We start from the raw sequence: 20,676 nt of genomic DNA on the forward strand, positions 1-20,676 counted from the left end.
GACCCAGGGATTGAACTGGAGTCTCCTACATTGGCAGGCAGATTCTTTACCATTGAGCCACCATGGAAGCTCATTAATTATACTAGCATTGAATTAAATAGCCGTATTAAAATTATTTAACAACTTGTATGTTCCCTGCTAGTCTTTTTATATTGTGGTTTTAATTATTTTGATTGCCATCTTGTCAGCTAAAGTATAGGTTCTAACTGTTTGATGAAGGCTAATGATAGGGAAGTGGTGGTAGTGTGTTTTCTGAGTCTTTGCATTGTTTGAGTGTGACTTACTATACCTACATGTATTCATATCTCCTTTAATGGCTATCGGAATCTTGAGTAAGGAGGTTTCCACCTTAAAGCTCTATAGATATTGTTCCCTTGACCTCTAATATTTGATGTTAAGGAGATACCTGAAATCATCTCCATTTTGATCCTATTATAGCAAGTTGTGCTTTTTCTTTGGACATTTTTCGTATTTTATATTTAATTTTTGAACGGAAAATGTTTATGCACTTGGTTAGCCATTTTGTAGTACAGACTCAGGCCTTTTTACAACTTTGGAAAATATTCTTCTGTTATTTCTTTGATTATTCTTTCATTGCTCTATTTTCTGCTTTCTACGATTTCTGTTCTGTCTCTTTTGGCTTAATCTGCCCCTCATCTCTTATCTTTTTCTGTCACTAATTTTTGTTTTCTGTCTGAGTTCTGGGAGAATTTCTTGAGTTCCCATTCACTTGGGTGATTTGGTTTTTCTGCAGCATGCATTCTGTTGTGTAGTCAGGCTCTTACTGTTTTAAATGAAGGCAGACTTACTAAAAAGACAAATCAGCCCCAAGCAGCCTTTCCTGATCTCATGCTGTTCCATCTTCATGATTACTTTGCCACATTATTACAGGTGCAGTGCCTTCTTGAGTCAAGTGGCTTCTTGAAAAATTGAGACTTTTATGAAAATTTTTTTCTGACCATTTGAGTAACACTTTTTCAGAAGAGGCAGTTTCTGTCAAACTGGTTCCTTTCCTTAGAACTATAGTAATTTTGCCCGAGTTTAGTAATTTTTTCCTTGCCTGTTTTTCCTTATAGAAAGAAGACTAGCACCAGCTAAGAGGCAACTTGGTGTTAAGACTGGTTCTATGAAAACTTAGTACAGATTCCTGGCTAAATACTTCACCTGAAGGCAGAAAATGCACCTTTGCAGGGTCAGATGAGAGACTTGATGAACTGGAGCGAACTGAATAACTTGTTTTTGTCTTTGGGTGGTATGGATGCTCATGGTATGAGCAAACACGGGCAGCTTTTGGACTGGGGATCGAACCCTTACCCCCTGCCTTGGATGGGGAGATCTTAACCACTGGCCTGCCAGGGAAGTCCTGGTATTTTTTCCTAATTGAAGTATAATTGATTTATAGTACAGTGCTACCTTTCTTTAATCTCATTCCTCTTATACTGTATCCAGCAGAGTTGCTTGTAATTTCTGACATATTGAGCACCTTTCTCTGATATTGAGCACTGAAAGGAGTCTTCATTTTTTTGATATTTCTTTGATGGTCTCATTGAGAATCTAGGAATGGGGTAGGTAGAGGTCTGGGTCTGTACTGTCGTCTCATCAGGAATACTCCCTTCCCCCCTTCCATTGGCTATTAAATTCTGAAAATGTCCTCAGTCATGGATGTCCCCACATCTAGGAAAAATAAGGTCATAAATATTAAGATTGAGGGATGAGAATGGACAGGTGAGTAAGAATGAAAAGCTTCAGTGATTGTGTGAAAGTGGGAAGATTGGATTTCAGTATTGGGCTTATTTAGCTCTGGAGTGCCTTTAGCAAAGCTCCTGATTGTTACTTTAAGAAATTTGGGGACGCAGTAGCCCCTGGTAAAACACTGGACAACAAAACCAAGAAAATAAGGGCTGGGTTACATTTAGGGTGACCAGCTGTCCCAGTTTGTCTGGGTAGGGGAGAGGATCTCAGGATTCGGGACTTTGTATTAAAGCCAGGAAAGTACTGGGCATGAACTGATCACCCTAGCGTGAATTATGCCTTTGCATCTGTGGTCTCTTATATGAGATGAGATTTCATGCTACAGTGAATGTCCAGCGTTCTCTCCTTCCACTGATAGAGCAAGCAGCATTTAGCCTGCAAAGAGTGAGAGCTCTTTTTCCATTTGTTTTGTTGAATAAATTCTACAAACTCTGATTGCTCCTGAGTATAGTCAGTTTTTTTAGCTGTTTTCTGAGATAACTCTGGCAAATAGGCATTCTTTAATGTTTTCTTTCTAAAAATTATTAGGATTAGTCTTTAAAGCTGGGGGCATCTTTAGTACATCCTTTGAGATGTACAATCCATGAGGTTTGAGCCACGTTCATAGATTTAGAGTTTGAGACAAATTAGAAGTCCCACAGTGAAAATACAGGGTTCTTTCTAAAAGTCATAAAGGACTAGAGACATTTGGGAGCAATTTCAAAAGAGTCGTTTGATTAGAGAGTTGCCAAGGATTTAAAGAAAGGCACACACCCCGGACTGTTACTTCTAATGTTGTGTTTGCCACTTGGTCTTCCTTCTTAAGTGCCTTTGAGCTGCCCCTCAGCGGAACAAAAGCTCTTAAGAAATCTGTCTGTTAAGATGATTTTCTCCCTCCTTGTGATATCTTTAGAGCCCACTGTTAATAGCCGGGGAGTAATAAGGCTTTTATTTGGATAGGTGAGAATGGCATCTGTATATTTCTTAGAAATTGTTTCAGTCCTTTATGGGCATCTGGCCTGGGGAAACTCCTGCAACCCCTGCTTTTTGTTTTTGTTCGGCTTTGAATCCCCCTTCAGACAAAATAGTTCAGATCAACTAGAAATTCTCAGGTGTGTCCTTAACTGAAATCCTCAGAGGGCAAATTGAAGAGAGAAGGGTCATCCAGTCGTCTTCAGGCCTTAAGCCACACTTAAAAAAATTTTTTTTTAATTTAATTTTAATTTTTTAAATTGGAGGATAATTGCTTTACAGTATGTTAGTTTCTACTGTACAGCAAAGTGAATCAGTTTATCAGTTATATATATATATTCCTTTCCCATTTAGGTCACCACAAAGCATTGAGTAGAATTCCTCATGCTGTATGGTAGGTTCTCATTAGTTATCTATTGTATCATATATCTTTTATTTCTCTGTGTTACTTTTTGGGTGAATGCTGGTTATGGCCAGTTTTATTTATTGGTGTCTGATTTTGTTATACTCTTTTAAGTAGTGTTGGACTTTGCTCTAGTGAGTAATTAAATTATTTGGAATAAGTTGGATTCTTTTGAGGCTTGCTTTTAAGCTTTTAGGTGGATCTTGGGCAGCCTTTCATATAGGACTTGTTTAACCTTACTACTAAGACTATGCTTTTGTAAAGACTCTTATCTGGGCCTTGCCAGGCAGTGCAGTGGTGAAGAATCCACCTGCTAATACAGAAGATGCAAGAGACACCGGTTAGTTCCCTGGGTCGGAAAGATCCCCTGGAGGAGGAAGTGGCAGCCTGCTCTAGTATTCTTGCCTGGAGAATCCCATGGACAGAGGAGCCTGGCGGGCTACAGTCCATGGGGTCGTGAAGAGTTGGTCATGACTGAGCGATGAGGACACGAACACAAAGACTCTATCTATTATTGTCTCAGATAGTAGGAGCCATTCTGGCCGCTGAGAACACGGTGTTCTTGGCCTAATGTGAGCCTGAGGTTTCTGGAGCTTCTTTTCCTACAGCTTTCTGGAGCTTCTTTTCCTGCCTGGAGCAAGTTTTCATTCACATATGCACAGTTTAGTGTGGAGTCAAAGACTGGAAGGAACCCTTCTGCAGATGTCTCCTTGATCTCTCCCTGCGCAAGTTCTTCTATTGCAGTATTCTGCCTTACAGATCTCTGCTCCCTGGTCTTCCTACTCTTTGTCTTCACAACTCAGCAGGAAGGAAAGCTGAACACTCAGAATTCTGACTTCTCCCTCCCTACTCTGTGGCTCTGAAACTGTTTCCAGCTGGAAAGCCAGGCAATTGTAGGACTCACCTATTTAATTTCTCTTGTATTTGGGGTTATGTCATGCTCTGTCTTCCTGTGTTTTATAGTTGTATAAGGCAAGAAGGTCAACCTTGTCATCATTCTCAGTGCTCATCACTTAGTTGTGTCTGACTCTTTGCAACCCCATGGACTGTAGCCCGCCAGGCTCCTGTGTCCATGGGGTTTTCCAGGCAAGAATACTGAGTGGGTTGCCATTTTCTTCTCCAGAGGATCTTCCCCACCCAGGGATTGAACCTGTATTGCCTGTGTCTCCTGCGTTGGTTGATGAATTCTTTGCCACCTGGGAAGCCCATCCTTGTCATGACTACTCCCTAAGATCCATAAACAAATGTCCTGCAATTGGCATTTTGTGTTTCCTCTCTTATGTTTAGAGGAAATTTTATAGGTTGTTTTTGCTGACATGTAGTTGGTCTTTGCCTCCTAATTTAAATCGTTGTCTTTCTTGGTATCTTCCTAAGAAGTCTTTGTCGCTTATGTAGGAAGTCATGTGTTGCCAGGGACAGTCTGGTTCTCTTCTTACTAACAGAGGAATAGAAGCAATGCTCTAAACAGAGGTGATACAGATTTTTGCCTCACATGTGGCATCATTTCATAGAATATACAAGAACTTGGCCATTGAATTTTCTCCAATTGCATGTGGTTTCAGGCATATTCTTTAGCTGATGAATTCACCACCTACTCCATTCTTGGGTCATGAATCTGTAGGCTTGAATTCTGTTCTGAGAGCCAAAGCATTGCAACGTGCTGAGTTGGTTGGTTTGCTGCCTGGAAAATTGTTAGGGCAAAATTGATACTTTGATTGGGGAGGGCAGGAGGCAGATTTTCAGATGAAAGATGTTCAATTCCAAAGAATACGAAAGAATTTTGGCTTATTCATAAAGCATGAGTAGAATTAGATGTATAATGAAAAAGAGAAGTTCAACCCATAAATAGTGCTGAGTGGGTATCATAAGACTACAGGTAAGTAGGGTGACCATATAGCCTGTTGGCTAAGTACAGTGCTGGTTTACGCCTGTTGTCCTAAAGTAATTATTAATCACATCCCCTTTCTCTATTGAAAGTGTCATGGTTTTTGATGGCTTTACCCCACAATGGTTTTATACCATATGACTATATATATATATGCACACATATATGTATATCTGCTGCTACTGCTGCTAAGTCACTTCAGTCGTGTCTGACTCTGTGTGACCCCAGAGACGGCAGCCCACCAGGCTCCCCCCGTCCCTGGGATTCTCCAGGCAAGAACGCTGGAGTGGGTTGCCATTTCCTTCTCCAATGCATGAAAGTGAAAAGTGAAAGTGAACTCGGTCAGTCGTGTCCTACATTTAGCGACCCCATGGACTACAGCCTACCAGGCTCCTCCATCCATGGGATTTTCCAGGCAAGAGTACTGGAGTGGGGTGCCATCGCCTTCTCTGATATATCTATCTATCTATATCTATTTATCTCTCTATATAAAGTCATCCTACTTGCAAAAAATAGTTTAGATTATACAAAGTAATTGTTATATTTTTGGTTCTTGTCATTCTTCTTGAATGATGGATTTACTGTTTACTTTGTAATTTAAATACTATTTAGTGACTGATAAGTGGCGTGTTGGATGCTTTTTTTCCTTTAATTTTTGGTATTTTTCCTGCAGATGATCTCAATGCCACCCACCAACACTGTGTTTTGGCTGGTTTACCACCTCGGTTTAGTTCCACCCACCGAGTGGCGGAGGTAAGTGTAAATAAAAATGTGACTCAAACTTAATTGGATGTGACAGAAGTGGTTGCATGAGCAATTTATCATAGAACTTTGGAAGACTATTTGATAGGAAAATTGCTTCCATCTAACTAGATTTTAGCCTCTGTTTACTTGCTTTTGAGCTTCGAGTTGTGTTGGATCCAGTTGTAAAAAGTGTCTTCACAGCCTGGGCTAAGTCTGTTTTGCTTCCTTCGAGTTGTGTTTCTTGGAAAAGGTGCCTGCAAGAGGGGACCTTGGCAGGTGTTGCTGGTTGGAGATTTTCTAAAGTGTTGGTACCTGTCAAGGTCAAGGTCAAGGTCAAGGTGGTGACTGGAACGAAACTGGGTAGATCTGTGTGCTTGTGCATGTGTTAGTTGTAACTGGGCTCAGAGGGTTGAGAATTTACATTCCCATTAACTTTGGGTCAGGCTTCTGGGCATGTGAATGTAAATTAAAGAGACAGTTAGAGTGGTGCCAGGGAATTTCTGAACTCCCCAGTCAGGTTCCTAACCCAGGCTTGATTGCTGAATTCTGCCACCACTTGCAGTGGCTGATAGTCAGCTGATTAGACTAGTTCAGAATAGAAAGTTAAGAGATGAGGGAAGCCCTTAGTAGTCATCCTGGGGTGTTGTGTGTGCTTGCTTAGGAAGAGTTGTAGAGAGCAGGGAGAATGATCATGAAAAGGATTACAAGTTGACCTCTTATCCAAACTTGTTATCTGTGCTTTGCTTTTATAGCTTGACTTTTCACCATACTGCAGGGGGACCAGTGTGAGAAAGTTGGGCAGAAGGGATAAAATAAAGTGTTAGGGAAACACAAACACACAACCTTTCTAGTCCTGATACTATAGAGTCTATAAGGCAATGTCATGTTTACTGGTAATTAAGCAGCTTTCCTGGTAAACTGGTCAAGCTGCTCGGTGGCTGAGATGGCATGTGTCTAAGTCAAGATGCCAGCAAGCCCATCAAGCGTTCCCTCCTTCCCGCTTTCTCCTTATCTCCCTTTCTTGTTTCTTGCATTCAATCATTCATCTAAATATTCGAGGGCCTGTTCTGTGTCTAGCAGCACTAAAGGCTTGAGAGAGAGAGAGAGAGCCATTAGCTTGACGGGTATGCCCACTAGTTTTGCTGAACTAGCTTTTCAGTTTGAGAGGCAAATATTAAATAGATAAAAACACAAATAATTTATCTTAGAGACCTAAAGTAAGTTCTATTAGAAAAGAAGAAAGGAAGAAAGGAAGGAAGGGAGGGAGGAGGCAAGGGGCAAAAGGAAGGAGGGAAGAGGAAGGAAGGTGAAAGGGAGGAGTGAAGGAAGGCAAAAAGAAGTGAGCAAGCAGTTATCCAGCATCTTACATGTGCTTTGTGTTGTGCAAAAGAGATTTCATTTTTGTATAATACAAGATGGTATAGACATCTGTTTCTAGTCAGAACTTTCCCAAGAATTCTTTTGAGTGTGTGGCTACTTACACATATCTGCATCTTTCCTAATTCAATCTGGAGGAGTGGACAAGGTGATTAGTGCTGTGCTGAGAGGGCTAGTGTATAATGATGAATAAGAAGTTTGGGAAAGTGTATTTGATAAGGATAACAATCATATCTAATTCAGAGTGTTCTTATGAGGATTAAATGAGTTAATACGTGTAAGTGTTTTAGAACAGTGGCTGATAGAGTATGCCTGCAAAGAATGTTAGCCGCTATACATATATATTAAATTGCTACTACCTCTACTACTACTGTTGCTACTGCTATTATTACTACTATTACTATTACTGCCTTTTTCAATTATCCTGATGAAAAGCTAGTGGGAGACGGGAACAACCAAAACTCTGTGTGGAAGGTGATACTGTCTCCGTTGATACACTGGAATGAACACGGTAAAGCAAGAGAATTTATGTCATCAACAAATCTTAATTGAAACAGTTGCTATTGACTGAAAGCTACTACTCAGAAGAAGGGAAGTGATTTTAGTTCTATCATCCATTCTGCAAACTTCTGTTGAACTTTCCAGTGTTCAAGGTATTCTTTTAGACACTTGTGGATAGTGGTAGTTGACGTGTGGTATCTTTAAGATGTTTCCCGTCTAAGAGGAGGTAAGTACAGAATAGAGAATAGAGTAAGACTTCATGAGTGACCTGACAGGTAGATGTGTAAGACTTGAATGTGTAGGGATTAGGGAATTTTAGGACAGTTGAGGTCAGCTAATGGGATGAGGACTCAGGTGCAAATACTGTGATTGGTTTGGGATGGGGATACAAGGGGAATATTGAATGGCTCAACTTTGAATCCAAGGATTGCCAGAAAAGGAGTATTAGCAGATAAAGGCTGATTCCTGAATGGGACCAGATTGTGAAAAATCTTGGATATTAGGTGTGTTTGGAGTTGGTGATGGACAGGGAGGCCTGGCGTGCTGCAACTCATGGGCTCGCAAAGAGTGAGACACGACTGAATGACTGAACTGAACTGAACTGAAACTTAAATTAGGGGATTTCCTGGTGGCTCAGACAGTAATGAATCTGCCTGCAATGCAGGAGACCCAGGTTCAATTCCTGAGTCAGGAAGATCCCCTGGAAAAGGGAATGGCAACCCACTCCAGTATTATTGCCTGGAGAATTCCACGGACAGAGAAGCCTGGCAGGCCACAGTCAATGGGGTCACAAAGAGTCGGACTTGACTGAGCAACTAACACTTTCACTTTCACAAACTTAAATTGGTTGGTGAACTGAAAGTCGCTCAGTCGTGTCCGACTCTTGAGACCCGATGGACTGTAGCCTGCCAGGCTCCTCTGTCCAGGGGCTTCTCCAGGCAAGAATACTGGAGTGGGTTGCCATTTCCTACTCCAAAATTGGTTGGTAGATGGGGGTTATCAATGATTTATTTATTGCAGTATTGACATATTGGAGATATCTTTTGGAAGATGAAAATGATAAAGACATCAATTAAACCTGTTAGTCTGAACTAAAGTAGTGGCAACAGGAGAAAAGAAGAAATTCCCTTGACTAATGTAGGAAATGTAGTGACAGACTTGGCAACTGAATGCAGTGGAGGACGGAATGGAAGAGTGAATGAGTGGGCGATGAATGAATGGATGAACAAGCGAATGAATGAACACACTGACCAACTACCTCTTTACTGTATGCTTGTCATGTGCCAGGCTCTCGGGTGACTCTGAGAGCAAGCCAGGTTGCAAGCCAGGTTGCAAGCCTGGGTGATTTGGAAATGACATTACTGTAAGCAGGTAGTTCTAAGACACTAGGGAAAGAATATAGTTCACTTTCAAACAGTTTGAGTTAGAGCTGCCAAGTGGAGAGGTCCAGCAGACAAATGGAAATTTGGGATTAAAACTTGTAAGAGATCAGGACATCTTTCCTTCTCCACCTCCTACAATAAATACATAGTCAGAAGTTCCCAAAAGGAGCCCTTCAGACTGCGTTTTTAAAGGACACCTCTGGTCTTAATTCCTTTTTTTCCTAGATGACCAACTTTACTAAAGTGGCAGTGCTGTAAAAATATCCTGAGGTTTAGCTTTCTCTGTTTAGTTATAGATGTTTATTTGTGTCTTCTAGTTTTTAGGGAAATTTTTGAGCATTAATTTATTTATTAAAAGAAAAAAAAGAAATGGAGATATACAGTGATGCCTTAGGAGAAAAACATAATCCCAAACCTACATCTTTTATCTCTACTTTAGTTGAAGCTTATGATATTTTAAATTCCGTGGATGGAGGAGCCTGGTAGGCTGCAGTCCAGGGGGTCGATAGAGTCGGATACCACTGAGCGACTTCACTTTCACTTTTCACTTTCATGCATTGGAGAAGGAAATGGCAACCCACTCCAGTGTTCTTGCCTGGAGAATCCCAGGGATGGGGGAGCCTGGTGGGCTGCCTTTGTGGGGTCGCACAGAGTTGGACACGACTGAAACGACTTAGCAGCAGCAGCAACATGATATTTTACTGATTAGATACATACAATGTGAAAGATGTGACTATCTTGCTTTCTATATTGTAGATCATAGTCAATACACGCTATGGTCTGTGGGCCAGCCAGCTATTTTTGTAAATAAAGTTTTATTGGAACCTAGCCATGCTTATGTATTGTTTATGGCTGCTTTGGAGCTACAATGGCAGAGCTGAGTAGTTGAACACAGACCTTATGACCTGCAAGCCTAAAATATCTACTGTCTGGCCTTTTTTAAGAAAAAGTTCATTCACTCTGTTTTGCGTGATCCTGTATATACAGGCTTCAAAAATTATCTTAAAGTTAAATGCAGTATTTTTAAAAAATGATCATTTTAAGGTTAACTTTTTACTTCTACCAAAAGTCAAAAATGATAATATTCAATGCTGGTGAAGTTACAGTGAAACTGTACATTAATGCACTTCTGTTAGTTTTTCTAATTGGCATACTTTTTGGAAAGCTGTATTGGGATATGTCTAAAGCACCATGAATATTTTTATGGTATGGTAAAGCTATTGAATAATATCTTTGACCTCAAACCTAGGAAAAAATTCAAAAGAAGTATATATAAAAAACTATTTGCCTGGCATGATTAATAGTAGTGAAAAGTTGGATAAAACCTTAACGCTTTTATATTATGTGACTCACTAATTAAATTGTTAATATCATCACCTCATTGAGCAGCATTGCAAACGGTAGTTTGGAATACTTCTGTACAAACAGTGAAAAACAGCATATACATTGCTAAGTATATATTGATTATAGCTGTGTGTGGATGAAGAATCACACTCACTAAAAATAAAATAGGGTAAGGTGGCAGGATTATGTTTTTATCTTATTTAAAACTTTTAATTTCATCTTATTGTTTTCAGTAACAGAAGAGGGAAAAGATTTTTTCCCCATCACTATAGTTACCATTGCTGTTTCCTTAAATATATGGAGAAAATCCATGCAGCTTTATGGCCTTGCTTGTTCTACACATGACCTTTCCCTCATGAAGTATAAAATTTGATGTCTTTTCTGTGCCAAACAAAATGATTTGCTATTTTCTGCCTATTCACAATATGTAGGAAGCAGATTGTTTTAAGGAAATGATGTTCTGAAATTCATTTTAGTTACTCAGAAGAAATTGATTCAGTTTTTGGTTGCAAAAATGTGATTAGATTATATCTGATGACTCGCACGGAGAAGGCAATGGCACCCCCACTCCAGTACTCTTGCCTGGAAAATCCCATGGACGGAGGAGCCTGGTGGGCTGCAGTCCATGGGGTCACTAAGAGTCAGACACGACTGAGTGACTTCACTTTCACTTTCCACTTTCATGCGTCGGAGAAGGAAATGGCAACCCACTCCAGTGTTCTTGCCTGGAGAATCCCAGGGACAGGGGAGCCTGGTGGGCTGCCGTCTATGGGGTTGCATAGAGTCGGACACGACTGAAGCGACTTAGCAGCAGCAGCAGCAGCAGCAGCAGATGACTCTCAATCTTTATTTGATTTTAGGTTTTTTTTTTCTGGTTGTGTAGAATATTCTTGGGATTCAACACAGAATATCTGTTTTTTTCTAAATTTAAATTTTATGTATAATTATATTTTGAATAGGTAGTTACTCAAATGGTTCAAAACTCAAAAAGTATCTAAGTGTGTACAGTTGATATGTGTCTCTCCTCACCCCAACCAGCTCCTCTTCCCCAGAGGCAACCAATATTATCAGATGTTTTTTATCCTTTCAGTGATATTTAATAAATATGTAAGCAAACACATATGTATTTAATGATAATTTTAAAAATTTCTTACATAACTAGTAGCCTGCACACTATTCTGCACTTATTGTTTTGCTTTATTTTAGTTAACCTTGGTAAATAATTACTTATCTGTATGCGATTCTTAGAGTAGGAAATGTTTTTGAAAGCTATGATACCAAAAGCATAAGCTATCAAAGAAAAAATAGATGATTTGAACTTTATCAAAGTTAAAACTGTGATGCTTCAAAGGTTACCATCAAGAAAGTAAAAAACACAAGCCACAGAATGGGAGAAAATATTTGTAAATATATTATAAATATATATATATATGTCATGTATCTCACAAGGTGCACATTTTTAGAATATGTAAAGAACTTCTTACAAGTCAGTGATTGAAAAGATAAATAATCCAACCTTTTTTAAAATTAAAAAAAAATTTTAATTAATTTTAATTGGAGGATAATTGCTTTATAATGTTGTGGTGCCTTTGCCATACTTTGACATGAATCCAGTCTTTTAAAAAGGTAAAGGATCTAAATAGACATATCTCCAAAGGAGATATACAGATGGCCCATAAACACATGAGAAAATAGCTGTAATCAGAATCACAGTAACAAGTGTTGCTGAGGATATGCAGAAATTGAAGCCTTCATACATTGCTGGATGGAATGTGAAATGGTGCAGCCATTTTGGAAAACAGTCTACCACTTCTTCGGAAGGTTAATACAGAATTACCATATTGTCCAGCAATTCCCATGCCTAGGTGTATGGAAGAGAGAAATGAAAGAGAAATGAAAACTTGTATGTGAATGTTCATAGTAGCTTAATTCATAATAGCCAAAGAGTGGAGAGCCCAAAGGTTCATCCTCTGATGATTGGATAAACAGGTGACATATCTCTACGGCTGAATGATTTGATGATGATATTTGACGGTGAATAGGAACGGGATACAGACACATGTTCAACACAGGAGAACCTTGAAAATGAGACTGAGTGAAAGAAGCCAGTCACAAAGGACCGCAGATTGTATGGTTTCCTTTATACGAAATATACAGAGTAGTCAAATCTATAGACCCAGAAAGTAGATTAGTGCTTGCCTAGGGCTAGGAAGGCTGGTAGAAATGAGACGGCATGACTGCTGAAATGGACAGGGATTCTTTTTTGGAGTGATTAAAATGCTCTAAAAATAACTGAAAAACATTGAATTATGTGCTTTAAGTGGGTAAATTTTATGACATGTGAGCTATTAATATATCTCAATTAAACTGTTACCTAAAAAAACTAGTCCTGATTATAGGTTCCTTAGGAATATATATACATCTTCTGGGTGATTAGAGTTCATCTTCCTCTTTATATCTGCTGCTGCTGCTGCTAAGTCACTTCAGTCGTGTCCGACCCTGTGCGACCCAATAGTTGGCAGCCCACCAGGCTCCCCCGTCCCTGGGATTCTCCAGGCAAGAACACTGGAGTGGGTTGCCATTTCCTTCTCCAATGCATGAAAGTGAAAAGTGAAAGTGAATTCGCTCAGCCGTGTCCGACTCTTAGCAACCTCATGGACTGCAGCCCACCAGGCTCCTCCATCCATGGGATTTTCCAGGCAAGAGTACTGGAGTGGGTTGCCATTGCCTTCTCCGCCTCTTTATATCAGATGACTTCTAATCACCCAGAAAATGTATATACATTCCTACCCCCTCTTTTTTTTTTTTTTTTTTTTTTGGTGACAGCAGGTATGGCTTCACCAGAGTTCATTTAACTGGTCCCTTATTGATGGGAAGTTCTGTGTTGTTTTTAATTGTTATAGAAGATGGCATTTTAATTAATTGCCTTTCATGGAGGTTACACCATACTTGGGAAAGTAAAGGTACAGGCAGAATATGTTTATAGACAGAATGTCATGAAAAAAAAAATGTTGTAGAGTTGCCCACGGGACAAAGGCAAGTGGTAATTTAATTCTAGTTTTTGTTTTTTCTTTGTAGCACATTAGAGTTGCTGCCCTTCTATTCCCAGCACTTTGGGATCGTCATATTAAAATACTTATTAGTCAAGCTTCTGGTTTTGGCACAGAAACTTTGTTGTTTTTTTTCCCCCCAGGCGTGCCCAGGTCACATTGTGTAAAGTGGCAGTAACCATGCAAAGAATTTTTGTACCAGGGGATTAGCTTTCAAGGTTATTCCGAAGGGATTCGTTTAAATTGTAAATAATAAAATAAAAATACTTTGGGGAGACATTTCCCTCATTGGGTCTAAAGGATATTTATAGCTTGCTTTTTATCATCCTAGGAAATCGTGTCATTATCAAAACAAACGGATGCACACTCCGCCTGCATCCTCTTTTTTTTCTGACATATGCTCATTCAAAGGAGTTCGTCCCTTTGACCTCTGTTTGCTCCCACAGATCAAAGAGGGATGGGCCCGTTACCTGTTCCTTTGCTCATGCCCAGGTACTAGGTGAGGCCTTTGAACATGCCTTGAGGGCACGAGTCACAGATTCTCCACGATTTGAGGATTCTCTTCTGCCATTGACTTGCAGCTGCCTAGTGTACACTGTCTTGCCGAAAAGGAAAACGAATCCTTTGCTCTGTGTTTATAGCTTCATTTTTCCCCCGTTGCTGTTGTATTTTGGTTGTTTTTGAACCAGTTCCACTGTCTGTTTACCTTTTTATTTCCCTCATTGTTAGGTGCAGGGCACTTGAGATAAAGTCAGCATCCTTGACTTCTTGGTTAATTAGTTATTCCTCCAATATGTACTTAGGGCCTATCCCCTGGTGGCTCAGATGGTAAAGAATCTGCCTGCAGTAGACCCAGGTTCGATCCCTGGGTCAGGAAGGTCCCCTGGAGAAGGGATTGGCAACCCACTCCAGTATTTTTGCCTGGGAAATCCCATGGACAGAGGAACCTGGTAGGCTGCAGTCCACGACTGAGTGACTAACACTTTCCAATAGGAGCTTATTAAGTTTTTGTTTTATATATACATACATATATATATATGTATGTGTATATATATATATATGTATATAAATATAATTAAGACTCAGGGACTTTCCTGGAGGTCCAGTGGTTAAGACTTCATGCTTCCACTGCAGGGGGCACAGCTTCAGTCCCTGGTCAGGGGACTAAGATCCCACATGCCTCACTACAGGGCCAAAAACAAACAAAAAGAGTCAGTTCTAGGTGCTGTGGGGAAACAGGGGGTTAGCCTCCAGAAGCCTACTCTCTGGAGATATGAAGCCTATGTAATAAGAAAACAGCAACATGAGTGGCCCAGGGGAGGCCAGGGTGGGAGCGCAGAGCCCAAGGAGAAGGCTGCTGTAGTCAGTCTTGGGTTAAGAAGCATAGGCTGAGTTGTGAGGGCAGCAGGTAAGTGCCCAGAAAGGGGACAGACATCCTAGGAAGGGAGGCTTGGTCAACTTGGGGTTCACTTACTGTGTCGGTGGCTGGTTGTCTCTGCAGTGCTCAACAGGGACCTTGGAGTACATCTTACAGCGCTGCCAGGTGGCCCTGCAGAATGTCCGCGAGGAGGCAGACAACGGTGAAATCTCTTTGAAATCCTTGGAGTCAGTGGTTTTGAAACAAGGAGAAGAAATCCACAACGAGGTAAGGGCTTCCGAGAACTGTGGTGATTCTGTCCTACTTGTAGCTAACAAAGTAACTGTTTGCTCTAAGTATAAGAGCCCAAGGATGGTTCATTGCTTACAAGGCAGTAGCCAGAGCATTGACATTTTCATGCCAGTGCTGCCAGCCTTTGTCTGCACAGTGCACAGTGAGCCAGATAGCATATGCCAGATAGCATGTGCATGGAGGGTTCACATTCTATTAATAGGAGAGGGGACTTCCCTGGTAGCTTAGCTGGTAAAGAATCTGCCTGCAATGCAGGAGACCCCTGTTCAATTCCTGACTCAGGAAGATTCCCTGGAGAAGGGATAAGGGCTTTCTGGTGCCTCAGATAGTAAAGAATCTGCCTGCAATCTGGGAGACCTGGATTGGGTTCAATCCCCGGGTTGGGAAAATCCCCTGGAGGAGGGCATGGCAACCCACTCCAGTATTCTTGCCTAGAGAATCCCCATGGACAGAGGTGCCTGGCAGGCTACAGTCCATGGAGTTGAAAAGAGTTGGACACAAATGAGCGACTAAGCACAGCACAGTAGGCGAGGAGCCCGGGCTGGAGTAACCTGTTCGTGATGGGCAGTAGGCATGCCTGTCCTTTGCTCCAAATCAAGGCACATCTTTTTCCTCTAAGTCTGTTATCAAACCTGCCCTTTATTCTGGGCAGAGAAATTATATTTTCCAAGGATATTAACCATACACACATCCTTGCAGTGAGAGTCTGAAACAAAAGGCAAGGCATGTAGAAATGCAAGAGGCCCATGAAGGCTAAACTTCCAACAAGGACTGATGGAAACTGAAGGAGAATCCTCAGAGCAGGTGAACCGTAGGAGCCATGCCTTTTGTTTACAAAATTCTGAAGTCTGTGAGACCAGCAGGTCTGGGTCCCCTAAGTCAGTGTTTCACAAACTGTTATTTTCATGAATACCCTGTCAATTTTTGCTATATCTTTGGACTGCATCTGTTGTTATCTTTTCAATACTTTTTAAAGAATCAGCTCATTTTTTATGTAAATAAAAATCTTTAAAAAGGAAGCTTTATATTACCACTTTTAAGTGGAAAGCCAATATCAGCAGCCAAAAGAAAAAGTAACCAGAAAACTCTAGCCTGTGAAAACAGCAATGTTATGCTATTCTAGCAGATGCTTTTGGCTAAAGAAGGTTCTGGGCCTACAGTCTTCATTTTTCATGTTAAGAAGTGAGGTTAGTGCAGAACTTCATACACTTTCTAAAAGTCATTGAATTCTACACTGAAAATGGGTGGATTTTGTAGTGGGTGCGTGTGTGTGTGCTCTGTCGCTTCAGCGTATCTGACTCTTTGCAACTCTATGGACCGTAGCCCACCAGGCTCCTCTGTCCATGGGATTTCCCAGGCAAGAACCCTAGAGTGGATTTCCGTGCCCTCCTTCAGGGAATCCTCCCAACTTAGGGATTGAACCCACATCTCTTGTGTCTCCTGCGTTGCAGGTGGATTCTTTACCCACTGAGCTACCTGAGAATCCCTTTATGGTGGGTAAATATACCTTTAAGGAAAAAAAAAAAAAGGTTACCAAGTGGTAGAGAATTATTGAAGATTATCATCAATCAAAGACTTTTTCTTTGGTGTAGTTAGAACGATTGGTGGAGAATTTGGAATACAAAAATGTTCTCAATCATCTTTTCAATAAATAATTACTGAACATGCACAAAGCACTCTTTCTGGGTGCTTTTGGATAGAGTGGTAAATAAAATAGACATTCTAGTGCAGGGAGATGATGATAAGCAATAAACACCCTCCATCAGGTCATTATATAATATGTTGGAAAAAGTTAAAGCAGAGAAGATTGAGATAAGCAGAGAGCATCCCCACTGTAAGATGTCCTCTGAGCAGAGACTTAAAGGAGGTGAGGGAGGGAGCCACGTGGACATCCAGGTCACAGTGTTTCAGGCAGAGAGAAAAACCGCTGCGTGGGCTGTGCAGTGGGAGAATGCCTGGTGTTCATGGACTAGCTGAGGGACAGTCCCGTGTAAGTGGTGGGAGTGGGGCTAAGAGTTCCAGGAGATGAGGTCATGGAGAAGGTGCCAGGGGACGTGGAGCCGAAGGTTGTATTGGTCATTGGAGGTGTCTGTAAGGACCAGGACTTTCCTTTTTACTTTGAAGGTAATAGGGAACCACTAAGGGGTTTTGAGCAGAGAACAGAGTTCAAACAGAGCCATTAATATTTTCTTTCAATGTTTTTTTTACTGTGATACAAGTCACATAATATAAAACATACTATTTTAAACATATTTAACTGTATGGTTCAGTAGCACTATGGTTCACCTTGTGGTACAACTCTAACCATCATCCGTCTCCCAAATTTTTAGCTTTCCTAAACTGACACTCTGTCCCCATTAAACACTAAACTCTATCCCCATTAAACACTTAAGTCCCCATTCCCCGTCCTCAGCCCCCCTGCCCCACCACACCCCTGACCCCTGGCATCTATGTGTACTTTCTGACTCCATGGATTTCCCTGTTCTCATGTAAGTGGAGTCAAGCAGTATTGGTCTGTACCTCCTGTATATTGGAATGCGTTTAACTTAATGTATGTCCTATATGTTTTGTGCCACTTCCTTTTTTCCCCCCATGCTATACAGTAGGTTCTTATTATTATCTGTTTTATACATATTAGTATGTAAATGTCACTGTTTCCCAATTTATTCTCCCTACTTTCCCTGCTTCGTGTCCATACATTTGTTCTCTACATCTGTCTCTATTTCAACGTCATGTAATATCTTTAAAAAGATATTTAATTATCTTATGAGCTGCTCCGTAGTTTGTGAAATATGCCATAATCTCTAGAACCAAAGGCAGAGAAATTCTGCCTTTTAGGGAAATAATCACTTCTAACGCTCAGCTAAACCCAGGAGTGACTTTCTTCACTCCCTTTTGTCTGCTAAGTAGCCTGTGTTCTCTGCCACCAATTCCTGCTGGAGACACTGCTGAGAACTAGAACTTGAGGAAAGAGAAGCATCTGTGGGCCCAGTGACCTCAGTCAGTTAGACTTGGATGCAAAGTTCTGTCTCACTCCATATCGCCTTCTGTAAACACCCTGCCGTTTTAGGATCGCTAGCCTGCTAGCGATGCACCGGGGTGGATGTGTTCTTTAACACGTATGTGGGCTCTTTTCCATCCTTTCTGGTCTTCTGTGACTGACTGCGATGTTTTGTTACCAGTGATGGGTGGGGGTTGTCTGTAAAATCACACTGTTTATCTAACCACAGGGAAAATACTGTAATCTGAACCCATGTGCTTCAGAAAGTGGCTGGCTGCTTTTGACATTGTATATGTTAGTGGGGTGGGGATGGGGCAGAGATGTATCAGAAATGTTAGCCCCTTGAGGCTAGCCTCGGCTTGAATGGGGAGGTCTTAAATCTAAGTAGCATGTTTACCAGTCTTCTCTAGTCCCCCAGTCTTTGATTCTTCAAGGTCATGTCCTTGCTTTCAGAATGAATTCCATATGTCAGGGCACATCATCAGATGCTCTTCTTTCGCCCTGCAAGTTGGCATGCTCACGCTCTTCTGCGTTCTGTTGTGTGAATGAGAGCAGGAGTGCCCAGAACCCTTTCCACACTTCTCACTGTGTGCTTTCCTCTCTCTCAAAGGCCTTTGCTGGACTAATTATAGGATGAAGCCCTTGGTTTTATGTCTGCAGACTTTTGGGCTGTGCAGGTTTAACTGTGGTTGATTTTCCTTGTCTTAGATAGTTTCTAACTAAGCAATTTGGGGACTTTGAAGGTTGGAACTCCGTACCTGAAGGATATATTGTTTTTCCAATTTAATATGCTTAAACATATTTTTGGTCAAGTTTAATAGAACTTTCCTCTGTGTTTATATAATAGTCTTTTCCTTCTTAAAAATTATCAAATGTGGAATTCATTCTTGTCATTTAGTAAATTTCCTCTAGGAGAATGTATTGGGTTGGCCAAAAAGTTTGTTCAAGTTTTTCCATGGCCAAAAACTTCATTCAGGTTTTTCCATAAGATGTTACGAACATAAGATGTTATGAACATAATATGTTGGTCAAATGAACTTTTTGGCCAACCCATTACTATTTGATGTCATCATTTGGTTCTCATTTTGTCCTGATCAGACCTGCATCTTCCTTAGAACTCCTGGTAAAAGGCTTTCATGGATTAACTCTTTGTAGATTGGACCTTAGCATCTCTCCCTGTTCTAATACCTAATATTAGATATTAATATCGTTCTAATATCTTTCTGCTTGAAAACACTTATTTTATTTATTACAGTGAGACATTTACCCCTGTGGGCAAGTTCCCACCCCTCATGCATAAGCTGACCTGGGATCAAACCAAGGATTGAAACTAACTTGGCAGAAGTAGGTGATGTTTGCTTACCTGTAAGAGTGATGCAAATGGTTTCCAACTGTACAGTGATGTAGTGACTCAGAAATGTGATTTGGGAATCTTATAAGCTTTGCTCCCCATTGCCTAAGTTCCCAGTGACTATGGTTCAGGTCGGCAGATGGCTTCTGTTTGTGCTTCACCTTCAGATTTTTCTAAACATTTCTAGGAGAAAGCTTTTCTTGATTGACCTCTCTTTTGACTATCCCACAGAGCAGTCAGGTGCAGGTGAATTAGAAAGGTTCCAAGAGGTGATTCTCTGGGTCACAGCTCCGTAACTAACACTGTTGGAAACGTGTTCATTTTTCTCTGACGATTCAGAAGGCCCTTCAAGATCCTGCACGTTCTCTAGACTTGTCAGCGTTCCTTCCAACACTGTCGGTATTACGTATCATTGTATTGCCATTACGCCAAAGATCAGATCATAGTGAATTTCCATTAAGTGCATGTCTGAGACCTGGGAGTGTGGTTTAAAAGCATCATGAACAATGACAGTACCTCAAGAGAAGCTGAGAGCCTGGCGGGAGGGACTACCCCCTGGAGAAGGGTTGAAGAGCCTCCTCTAGTCATGGCTAGACCATTGTCAGTCAGCCAGTACAGTGATACTGATTCTTTTCAGCCTTGAAGTAGTAGGATTTGTGCTCTATTCTGAGTCCTGACCCTTTCTTTGGTTTTGTGCAGCATCTGCCCTGCCTCTTTCCTTCCTCATCAGCAGACTTTGGGGTAGAAGGGTGGACGACTGCTTTTATTTTGGTAACTCAAACTGAATCAGGCAGCTGGAAATATTTTTTGCTTTCTTAATTAATTTTAAGGAAAGTGCCAACTGCTTATCTTGGCAATGTTAGAACTGGAGAGGGCAGCATTTGATGAATATCCTGTAATAGTTTTTGCCCACAATGTCAAAGTGAAAAAGCCAGGTTACGGAGTTGATTAAAATGCATGCCAGTGGGTTTCATGCCCACAAAGATTGTATCTCATGGGCAGGACTTCCACCCCTGAAAAAAAACTCTGTTGGGTATAAGTTTCAGGGGTTGAACTTTCCTGGACCGGCCTCAGTGGAACAGGGGGTGAGCATGAATTGACATGGTTGTTAAAACTTTTCTTGCTCAAAAATTTCATAAGATCGTGAGATTCTTGAGGACAAGGACTGCTGGGCCTTGTGGTCCCCTTTGGCCTGTATTCTTCGTATCTCCCAAGTGTCTGGCATGTTTGGCTATTCATTATTAACCCACCTAATCCTCACCATAA

General features: G+C 41.0%; 1 protein-coding gene across 13 annotated transcripts in view; it reads left to right on the forward strand.

Annotated features, from left to right (window-relative positions):
- Window positions 1-20,676, forward strand: part of FTO (FTO alpha-ketoglutarate dependent dioxygenase) — a 422,958-nt gene that overhangs the window by 162,783 nt on the left and 239,499 nt on the right. For all 13 annotated transcript variants that reach the window (XM_086350693.1, XM_086350688.1, XM_086350689.1 and 10 more), the window contains 2 exons: window positions 5,665-5,744; window positions 14,891-15,034. In XM_086350693.1, the coding sequence (XP_086206819.1) occupies window positions 5,665-5,744; window positions 14,891-15,034 (224 nt within the window). The remainder of the gene's footprint in view (window positions 1-5,664; window positions 5,745-14,890; window positions 15,035-20,676) is intronic.

This window comes from Bos grunniens, chromosome 18, assembly GCF_055505025.1.
Source record: "Bos grunniens cultivar Pamir isolate PY7600 chromosome 18, Bosgru_T2T1.0, whole genome shotgun sequence".
NCBI classification, from domain to species: domain Eukaryota; kingdom Metazoa; phylum Chordata; class Mammalia; order Artiodactyla; family Bovidae; genus Bos; species Bos grunniens.